Source organism: Capricornis sumatraensis, chromosome 5, assembly GCF_032405125.1.
Source record: "Capricornis sumatraensis isolate serow.1 chromosome 5, serow.2, whole genome shotgun sequence".
Classification (NCBI taxonomy): domain Eukaryota; kingdom Metazoa; phylum Chordata; class Mammalia; order Artiodactyla; family Bovidae; genus Capricornis; species Capricornis sumatraensis.
This window is the reverse complement of record NC_091073.1, coordinates 98126513-98137755: the sequence shown is the minus strand read 5'-3', so window position 1 is coordinate 98137755 and position 11243 is coordinate 98126513. Positions and strand designations below refer to the sequence as shown.

The following is an 11243-nucleotide window of genomic DNA, read 5'->3' as shown; positions in this document are numbered from 1 at the left end:
AAAGCTATGATTTTTCCATAGTTGAAGGAGATCAAACCAGTCAATCCTAAAGGAAATCAGTCCTGAATATTCACTGGAAGGACTGATGCTGAAACTGAAACTCCAATACTTTGGCCAGCTCATGCAAATAACTGACTCATTGGAAAAGACCCTGATCTTGGGTAAGATTGAAGGTGGGAGGAGAAGGGGATGACAGAGGATGAGATGGTTGGATGGCATTACGGACTCAATGGACATGAGTTTGAACAAGCTTCGGGAGTTGGTGATGGACAGGGAAGCCTGGAGTGCTGTAGTCCATGGGGTCGCAAAAAGTCTGACAGGACTGAGTGACTGAATTGAACTGACTGAGATAAAAAATGTCAACATCAAAGAGTTCTCTGGGTGGCCCTGTGATTAGGATTCTGGGCTTTCACTGCCACCGCCTGGGATTCAGTCTCAGGTTGTGGAATCAGATCCTGAAAGCCGGCGGCACAGTCCCCCACCTCCCCAAAAGAGTAAGTATCACAAATGATTCCCTGCCAAAAAAGGAGGAAACTGTTTTAGATTAACAGAGACCACAGAGACCTGGTAGCTAAACACCATGTGTGATCCTTGAGTAGATCACTGATCCAAAAAATCCAACTAACTGGGATAATTTGGCAAAACTGATGACAATTGAAAGATCCCTGGTGGTTCAGTGGTAAAGAATCTGCCTGCCAATGCAAGAGATGTTGGTTCCATCCCTGGGTCAGAAAGATCCCTGGAGAAGGAAATGGCAACCCACTCCAGTATTCTTGCCTGGGAAATTCCATGGGCAGAGGAGCCTGGCAGACTATAGTCCATGGGGTCACAAAAGAGTCAGACAGGACTTAGCAAGTAAGCAACAACAACTGGGATAGTTTAAAAAGGCAATACAGATTAATATTGTTTTGATGTCAATTTCTTGACCATAAAAATCCTACTGTTGTTATAAATGAGAAAGTCCTGTTCTCAGGAGCTAAGTATTTAGGAATGAAGATTAATGATGTATGCAACTTACTTTAAAATAGTTCAGGAAAGAAAAATGTGTATATATGTATATAGATGTGTATATATATACCCTTTTACATATTTTAACGTTTTGCTACATTTGCTTTCCATGTATGTAAGACCTACATAGATGTATGTATGCTACATATACATTATATGTATAATATGCATATTTTAAAAAATAAATTTATTTATGGTTGCACTGGGTCTTCAATGCAGCGTGCTGGTTTTCTCTAGCTGCAGTGAGTGAGGGGCTACTTTTTGTTGTGGTGCACAGGCTTCTCATTGTGATGACTTCTCTTGTTTCAGAGCAGCGCTCAAGGGTACATGACTTAGTTGCCCCGCTGCATGTGGGATCTTCCTGGACCGGGGATCAAACTCATATTCCCTGCATTGGTGGGCGGATTCTTCACCTCTGGACCACCAGGGAAGCCCTGCATATGTTTTATACAGAGATTCACAATTTAATAGCTGCCACTTACTCTGATTATCAGTATATAAGAAATATATATAGATACACATGTATGTATATTATATATATAATATATACACATGTGTATGTATACATACTTACTCTGATTATGTGTATATAAGAAATATATGTAGATATACAAATGTTTACATATATATTTGTATTATATGTGTGTAGGTGTGCAAATGTGACAAAATGCTAGGTCAATGGTTTCAACTTGGAATGACTTTGCCTCCCAGATATGATGATGTCTTCCTCAGTTGAATTGGTGCTACCAGCATCTGGTAGGTGGAGACCAGGGATTGAAAGGTTGTTGTTGGAGAAGAATTCAATCCGGGGGCCAGAGACGAGGCTTGATCGCTCAGAGCTTTTGTGTAATAAAGTTTTATTAAAGTATAAAGGAGATAGAGAAAGCTTCTGACATAGGCATCAGAAGGGGGTAGAAAGAGTACCCCCTTGCTAGTGGTAACAATGGAGTTATATACTCTCCAGTAAATCAAAAGAATGTCTGGAGGTTGTAAAGTCCTCATCAGACCTACTCCCATAATTTACATTTTAAGATAACGGAATTAGCCAGAAGGTTTAATCCAGAGACTGTCCTCAGGCAGAATACATTGTTGTTCTATAATCCTAAGGAATGTAGAGAAGGAAAAAAGTTTGTCCTTTTGTCCTCCTTGAGAATTCCAGACCCCTCTCTCCTTGGGGACCCCTAGACTTCTTATCAACCTGCCTAGGAAATGACTCTCTCAGGATGATGCTGAATATCCCACAGTGCACAGGACAGACTTTCATGACAATCAGCTATTCAGCCCCAAATGTGAATAGAGCCAAGCTGAGAACTGTGATTTAGGTAAAAGGCCTAGGTGTCATTGCACTTCCTCTTGCTCTCTTGGTAAGCTTGAAATTAAAAAAAAACAAAACACTCTTATTGTCCTTTTTGTACTGTGTGCAGTGGTTAGTTGCTCAGTCTTTCTGACCCCATGGACTATAACCCGCCAGGCTCCTCTGTCCATGGGGATTCTCCAGGCAAGAATACTGGAGTGGGTTGTCATGCCCTCCTCCAGGGGATCTTCCCAACCCAAGGATCGAACCCAGGTCTCCTGCTTTGCAGGATTCTTTACTGTCTGAGCCACCAGGGATTTTTAAATTGTCATCAATTTTGCAAGGGGTACTTCCTTTCTAAACAATGTCCTCTCCAGGGAATTCCCTGGCGATCCAGTGTTTAGGACTTTGAGCTTTCACTGTTGAGGGCCCTCAACAGTGGCAAAAATAAATATACATATCCTCTCTCCACATGCATTGCCACATCTCCCTTCCGCTTCCATGGACATTTCGCATGTTCTTGGAGTTTCTGGCCATGGGCCCTGCCTCTTCCCTCGCACTGGAACAGCGCTTCCTTCACAAAAGTCTCCAGTAGCCTCACAGCAAGGAGGCTTGCCTCCCACAGCCCACGTGTGGCCTGTGTGTGGACTTTCCCTTCACGGCTCCTTTCACAGGCTCCCCTTTGAATTCTCATCCATAGGAAGGATCAGGATCCTGGCTGAGTTGGGTTTAGGAGAAATAAAAACCACAGGGTTCGAGGACCTATTTTATCATCAGAGGGCCCCTAGGTGTCCTATAAAGGCTAGTCTCACCCTCTTCTTAATCAACTGCATAAACCAGACGATGAATGTGTTTTATCCAAGTGGAAATAGAAATGCAGCTGCCACCACAATGGAACCTGGGCATCAGCTCCCTTCACCAGGCTGGGAGCACCTGAAGGGTAGGGACCCTGTCTTACCTTCCTAGCAGATACTCAAGAAATTGTCAAAATAAGATAATTTTATTGAAGAAAATTTTGGAGTGTTTCACCAAAAAAAATTCTGTTTGAAGTAAAATGTGCCACAACTTTTATATGGCTTGCATGTGGTAGTTGATGTTATACGCCCACTATGCCTCCGCCACAGCCATTCAATTCAAAACTTCTAAGGGCTTCTCAGAACCCCAGCATTGCAATGAGCACAATACTAAATAGCCACTCTGCTAAAACCTGGGTGGAGACTCCAAGTACACAGCGCCCCATCCAATCAGGTCAATACTTCCTCTGTTCAAATGCTTCTAGTCCCTTCTGCGCGCTTATCATTTAACCATCTCAAAAGAGGAAGGCATTGCCAGCTCCAGATGATCCACTCAGCCCACAGAAGTCTGTGACTGGCACGCCTGTCCTCTCTTCAGCAACATTCTCCTGCTGTGGAGATCAGAAAGCAGCAACGCAGTTGCCATCTCCCTTATGTTCAGATAAACACAACGGCTCAGACACGAGCTCCTGAACCCCAAGGGAGGCAGAGTAGGGCCTCAGACATCCTACAAGGTCAGAGATCCGTCAGGTCTTTCAGCATCTGGTGAGGCAGCAAGAACCAGAGCGGGGCTTCTCCAAGGGTCCTGCAGCAGCGCACCCTGGGAGTTTAGTGGAAACGCAAATTCTTGAACGCCACCATTCCTGCTGGGTAGGGCCCAGCAACCTGAGCTTTCGGGAGTCTTCTGGTGACCATGGTGCACGCCCAGGTTTGAGAAGGACTGGATTAGAGCTGGTGTGTCCACAGAAACTCCTCGGATACAGCGCCACAGTGTCAGCAGAGTGGGAAGGTTGCCCCATTTCTCAGGAACAGACAGGGTCCTTTCAGGTTAAGAGGAGCACCATCTTTCACCTGACCTGAGTCAGGGTCCCCTGACAGCCAGCCAAGGGCTCACGCTAAGTCCACACAGACGACACAGCCAGACAGGTGTCACCCCCAGCTCACAGCTTCCGGGCAAAATCCCCCTTCTCTGTACAAAGATTCACATACTTGCCTTTTTTCTATGATATTTACAAAATCTGATAGTTATGAGATTCAAAGATGGTGCTTACACTTAAAGGTGCCTTTCCTTTCATGTTACATATTTGGGGCTTTTAGGTCTTTGGGGGCCAAGCAAAACCAATTGCGGTTTTCTCTCTTAAGTGTATCCACACAGGCTGGGGAGATCCCAGAATATCAGTAGGAGGCAAAAGGCTCATTTCCAGTAGTGACTCCAAGAGTCAGGGTCAGCCAAGCTTAAAAGAAAGGGCTGCAGAAGGTGGGAATATATAAATGTGGAGAAAAAGGATGAAGAGTTCAGTGAAAGAGAAAGGAGAGGGACGAGGGCCGATTTACCTCCTTCTCCCTGTAAATCCCACGGAGAGAGGAGCTGGTAGGCTACAGTCCATGGGGTCAAAGAGTCGGAAATGACTTAGGGACTAAGCATGAGCACCCTGCACCTGGACCACTGACCCTGTCGTTCCTTTGAGCTACTGTCCTCGAGCCCTAGCAAGGTCAGAGCAGGGCTGACCACCCTGGTCTCCATCAGTGTCTGTGGCTAATTCAAGTCAGACAAGAGGCTGCTGAGGAGAAAATGCTAGTAACAAAATATTTATTACTTTTCTAGAAAAAGATGAGGAAAGGAAACTGTGGTCAACAGAGGGACCCATGAGCAAATGCAATGCTTTTTTCATGTCTACCTTAAAAAACAAAACCCCTCTGGGCAAAACAAAACTCGTGAAAGCTAGAACTGCCCTTGGACAGCGAGGTTCAATTCTAACCCAGATTTATATTAACTTTTAAAAGTTCTATCAATTCCACCACACTGCGTGGGAATTACCGCACACTTTCTCCCCGCCCCCCCAACTTCTGAAAAACCAAACTGGCTCACTCACTCATATCTGGGTTTAGCTGAGGAAGGAAAATGCGTTTATCATTATCTACCACAGAAAAGCACACTCAGTCTGCATCTCAGATTGTCGTCAGTAAAGTCTATTTTGCTTGCAACGGTGGCATAATCCTGCTTTCTCTTCCCCGGGTTCTGTTCTTTGCAGGAGAGAGGGGCTGGGAAATGCCCTCGCTTAAGTCTTGCCTTTCCCCTTCTTTGCCTTGGCAGCGCCTGGCCAGCGGAAGCCGCGCAGCTGCAGGCAGTCGGCCACGTTGTGCGCGATGTAGTAGAGGTTCAGCATGGCGGCGGGGCTGAGGATGTCCACTTCCGGCTTCTTCTGCTTCTTCCCACGCGGCTTGCCCCGGCTTTTCTTCTTCCCTTTAGCTGGCTTTCAAAGACAAGTATACACAACGAGGCAAAAGTTAGTTCTCATAACCTTGAAAATACGTTGAAAATATATAATTTTCAACATTTCCCACAGCACTTAAGGGGGAAAAAAGTTCGTAAAGGGAAAAAACCTGTGACAACAAAAAATGTTTATATAAAGCGGTAAGAGAAGTCATATGCAGTCCGATGCAGCGATTGCCTATCAAGCACCGTCCTCAGAGACCCAAGTACCCAGAGACTGGGAGAGCAAGGCGGAGAAACTGAGGCACAAGACCTATACATTGCGGGCTGTGTCATTCCACGAGAGGGTGAAGTACAGGGAGATAAACCAGGGCGGGGGAGAGAATGGGAAGGGCCAGAGGGGAGTGCGTGTAGGGGGAGGGGAAGGCTGGCACAAAGGAGAATTCTGTGTTCCAGGCTTCCCCAGCTCTCATGCGCCTGCCCAAAGATGCCCTCCTAAGAAGAGAAGCGGCGTTCTCTTTACTTTCAAAAACAAAACAAAAAAACTCCAAAAACACAAAAAACTAAACTAAAATAAAAGCCCCAACCTATGGCAATTAGTATGTGGGCCTTGTTTGCAATTTGATTAGAACAAGCCATAAAAAGGCATTTAAAACAAAAAAGCAATTGAGAAAATTTGACAATATCAAGTAATTATTCAGTTAGATCTGAGAGTGGCTCTGGGTCATAGAAGAAAATGTTCACACGTTTCAGACATGCATACTAAAATCTGTAGGCATGAAATAAAAGGAAGCCTGAGATTTTCTTTAAAATACTGCACCTTGCCCACCCTAACCCGACCAATAAAACATAGATGAAGCCAAGGTGGCAAAATGCTTACAATTTCTGAATCTGAGATAATGACTATATAGTGATTCATTTTACTACTCTCTTTTTGTGCATGTTTCAGAACTTTGCTAATAATGATTAAATTAAAATGTATTGGCTAATTAGGATCAAATACATATTTTGGCATTTGTTATGTGATACTTTCAACCTCATTGAGCAGTCATGAGGATTAAGGGAGACACAAATCTCAGGCACATAGCAAGTGTCTGACACTAAGCACTTAATAAAGGACGTTGCCATCACTTTTATCATCTCTAATCCTCATGAGTTTCAAGGGAGGGAGGTATATTCGCATCTTAAAATGGAAAAGCAGAGGCTCGGCAAGGTCACAGTGCAAACCAGCGTTCACCAGGCTTGGGAGCAGTGCTCTTAGGCCACAATCACGCTGCCTGGTTAAGGCCCTGTGGGGTATCCAAAGGAATAGATACCATCCTAACCTGGGAACAAATGATTCCCGAAGTTTTGCTACAGCCACATGAGGCTGCAAGGAATTCTCTATTCCTATGACCCACCCATACAGAAAATAACAGATGGGAGTATACTACAAAAAAGGTGTCTCTTCTAGGCAAGGGAAAGGAGGAGTGTGTAAGTTATCAAGGATGCCTGCAAGGGCTAAATGTTTGTATAAAATAGACGTCCTCTTCATAGCACCTCACTTTAAAAAATGTCCTCAGTTAAACAAAGAGAAACAATCAATGTGTTAAAAATACTAAAGTACATTTTTGTTAAGTGAAATGGAGGATGTTCCTAGATACGAAACGCAGGAATGAAGACAAGACATTATGTTACAACACAGTGGCCTGGCTTCTGTGAGGAAATCCAAATGAAGAGAGACAATATGGAGCCCCATATGATAACTGCATCTCTGATAAAGCATCCTTGTGGGGTGTTGGATGTGCACTGCCATAAGCTCTTAAGGATTCTGAGTCTTGGCTTCCTTTCTGATTTTATACTCTTCTGCATGTCAAACACACTTGACTTACCTGGAATAACTGCCAAAAAAAAAAAAAAAGTGTGTGTTTTAATCTCTAAATTGGTTTGAGAACTAAGATTCATACAAGAGTTTGACATTTTTATTCAAGGTTCTCATTTTTTTGTAGAAATTGGCAAACTGATTCTAAAATTCATATGGAAATGCAAAGGATATAAGACAGAGGTTTGACATTTTTATTCAAAGTTCTCATCTCTTTGTGGAAAATTCTGAAGTTCATAGGGAAATGCTAAGGGCTTTGAAAAAGAAGAACAAAGTTCAAGGACTAATACTACCTTATTTCTAGAATTATAAAGCTATAGTAGTCAGATGATATTGGTGTTAAGATAGACAAACAGATTAATAAAGTGCAAACTAGACCCACATGTATATTTGGATAACTGATTCAAATAACTGATTCAACTGATTTTCAACAGAAGTGCCAAAGCAGTTCAGTGGAACAAGGATAGGATAATCATTTCTATAAATGCTGCTGGAACAATGAATATCCATGTGCAACACAATGAACTTCAATCCATATATGTTCCCTATGCAAAAATTAACTCAGAATGGTTCACAGACCTACATGGCTCAAAATTATAAAACTTACAGAAGAAAATACAGAGAAAAGCCTTTGTGACCTCGGATTAGGCAAAAATTTCCTAGATATGATATCCAATTTGATGTCTGTAAAAGAACAAATGGGTAAATTCACCATCAAAATGAAAACTTATGCTCTTCAAAAGATTCTGAAAGGAGAATGAAAAGCAAAGCCACAGATTGGGAGGAAATATTTGCAAATCATATGTCTTGAATGTGGTGATGGCTTAATGTCTGTACACCTATGCCAAACTTATCAAAGTGTACATTTTATATATGTACAATCTATTGCGTATCAACTCTAGCTCAGTAAGTCTGTTAGAAAATTACTATAAAGGAATGAAATTTTTCAGTTCTGAGCTGGTTGGGTTGGTTGACTACAACCCCATGGCTCTTGGCTATTTCTGGTCTCAGAACACAGAGCTCTCGACTTAAAACTCTCTCAAATCCTTAATGAAGACCATTTCAGCTTCAAGCCACACTTCTCTTCCTTCTAGTACCCAAATGCGCCAAGCTCCTCTCTGCTCCCTCCTCTTCCTGCAGATCTCCACAGCGGGCCCAATTTGTTTCTTTTATTTGTGCTAGCCTCTGCTCAAATATTACCTCTTGAGAAAAACCTCCCAGACACCATGCCTGTGTTTTTTCTACTACTAAGGTGACCATATAATTCATTGCCCAAACCAATACACTTCAACAAGCATTAACTGGGGCTGTCCCAGGCAAAGAGGGAGGAAGTACAGATGGCCTCCCATTAACCCTCCCAGCACTGTCACCTATCTCCTTGCCCCAAGCATTCTTTACTATTTAATAATACTTTTTGTTTATGTATTTATTGTATGTTTCCCTACCCAGAGGTTTTATCTATGAGTTCACTTAATTCCCCAGGACCTAGAACAATGTCTGGAACATTGCAGGGACGAATAAAATATGCTGAGTGAATAAAATGCAACTCAGATGCAAGGCAAACAGCTGAGAAAAGACGAGAAGGAAAGGCAAAGGAGAAAGGGACCAGTATAGCCAACTGAACGTAGAATTCCAGAGAACAGCAAGGAGAGATAAGAAGTTGTCTTAAATGAACAATGCAAAGGCACAGAGGAAAACAACAGAATGGGAAAGACTAGAGAGCTCTTCAAGCAAACTGAAGATACCAAGGGAGCATTTCATGCAAGGATGGCACAATAAAGGATGGAAGTGGCAAGGACCTAACAGAAGCAGAAGAGATTAAGAAGAGGTGGCAAGAATCCAGAAGAGTGATACAAAAAAGTCTTAATGACCTGGATATACATAATGGTGTGGTCACTCACCTAGAGCCAGACATCCTGGAGTGTGAAGTCAAGTGGGCCTTCGGGAGCATGAGTATGAATAAAGCTAGTGGAGGTGATGGGATTCCAGCTGAGTTTTTTCAAATCCTAAAAGAGGATGTTGTTTAAGTGCTGCACTCAATATGCTAACAAATTTGGAAGACTCATCAATGGCCACAGGACTGGAAAAGGTCAATTTTCATCCCAATCTTAAAGAAGGGCAATGCCAAAAAATGTTCAAACTACCGTACAATTGCACTCATTTTACATGCCAGCAAGGTAATGCTCAAAATCTTTCAAGCTAGGCTTCAACAGTAAATGAATCAAGAACTTCTAGATGTACAAGCTAGATTTAGAAAAGGCAGAGGTACCAGAGATCAGATAGCTAACATCTGCTGGATCATAGAAAAACCAGGGGAATTCCAGAAAAACATCTGCTTCATTGACTATGCTAAAGCCTTTGACTGTGTGGATCACAAGAAACTGTGGAAAGTTCTTAAAGAGATGGGAATACCAGATCACCTTACCTGCCTCCTGAAAAATCTGTATGCAGGTCAAGAAGCAATAATTAGAACCTTACATGGAACAAAAGACTGGTTCCAAACAGGGAAAGGAGTACATCAAGGCTGTATATTGTCACCTGGCTTACCGTATATGCAGAGAACATAATGTGAAATGCCAGGCTGGATGAATCACAAGCTGGAATCAAGAATGCCAGGAGAAATATCAACAACCTCAGATATGCAGATATTACCACCGTAATGGCAGAAAGTGAAGAGGAACTAAACAGCCTCTTAATGAGGATGAAAGAGAAGAGTGAAAAATCTGGCTTAAAATTCAACATTCAAAAAACTAAGATCATGGCATCCGGTCCCATCACTTCATAGCAAATAGATGGGAGAAAAGTGGAAACAGTGACAGACTTTATTTTCTCCAAAATCACTGTGGATGGTGACTACAGCCACAAAATTAAAAGACTCCTGCTCCTAGGAAGAAAAGCTATAATAAACCTAGAGAGCATATTAAAAAGCAGTCACTTTTTAACTTGGTCAACAAAGGTCTGTATAGTCAAAGCTATGATTTTTCCAGTATTCATGTAGAGTTAAAGAAGGCTGAGGGCTGAAGAATTTACGTTTTTGAACTGTGGTGCTGGAGAAGACTTTTGAGAGTCCCTTGGACAGCAAGAAGATCAAGCCAGTAAATCCTAAAGGAAATCAACCCTCAATATTCACTGGAAGGTATTGATGCTGAAGTGAAGCTCCAATACTCTGGCCATCTGATGTGAAGAGCCCACAAACCGGAAAAGACCTTGATGCTGGGAAAGACTGAGGGCAGGAGAAGAACGGGGAGAAGGGGGCGACAGAGATGGTTGGATGGCATCATGGACTCAATGGACATGAGTTTGAGCTAACTCCAGGAGATAGCCAAGGAGAGGGAAGTCTGGTGTGCTGCAGTCCATGGGGGTCGCAAAATTAGACACGGCTAAGGGACTGAACAATAACAACATCCACAGAAAGAATCCCACTTGGGACCCTAGACGGGGCAGCAGAAGCCAGGTGCCTGACTAGTCGCTCTTGGTATGTACTGGAGCCCTGGGCATTTTCTGGGTGTGAAAGTTGCTCCACAGAACCAAAGGACTTCAACCAACCAACTCACAGAAAGAGGGCCTGATTCTGCGGTTACAGTCCCCTTCGACAGGCGCAGACCACCAAGAAAACCCCTCTCCCCCCTCATCTTTACCCAGAGCGCTCAGATCACTGGGCTGGACAATGCCACCCCACGACTCTTGGAGATGAAGGCGCCAATCTCTTGGCGCGGGCAACAAAGCTTAGTAAAGCGTGCCTCTACGAGACAAACGGTACTAAACCAATTTAAAAAGTGCCTGGGAACCTCTTAGACGTAAGTAGAGTGTATTACCATGGTAATGCGTTCTCAGTTGAGCAGTTGAGTGTGG

At 43.1% G+C, this 11243-nt stretch overlaps 1 protein-coding gene across 1 annotated transcript; it reads right to left on the bottom strand.

Annotated features, from left to right (window-relative positions):
* Positions 1-5175: 5175 nt before the first annotated feature.
* Positions 5176-11243, bottom strand: SMKR1 (small lysine rich protein 1). The gene is made up of 2 exons (XM_068972300.1): positions 11207-11243; positions 5176-5570 (listed from the first exon to the last, which is right to left on the bottom strand). The coding sequence occupies exons 1-2, from the start codon at positions 11207-11209 to the stop codon at positions 5376-5378; spliced, it is 198 nt and encodes a 65-aa protein (XP_068828401.1). The 5' UTR covers positions 11210-11243; the 3' UTR covers positions 5176-5375.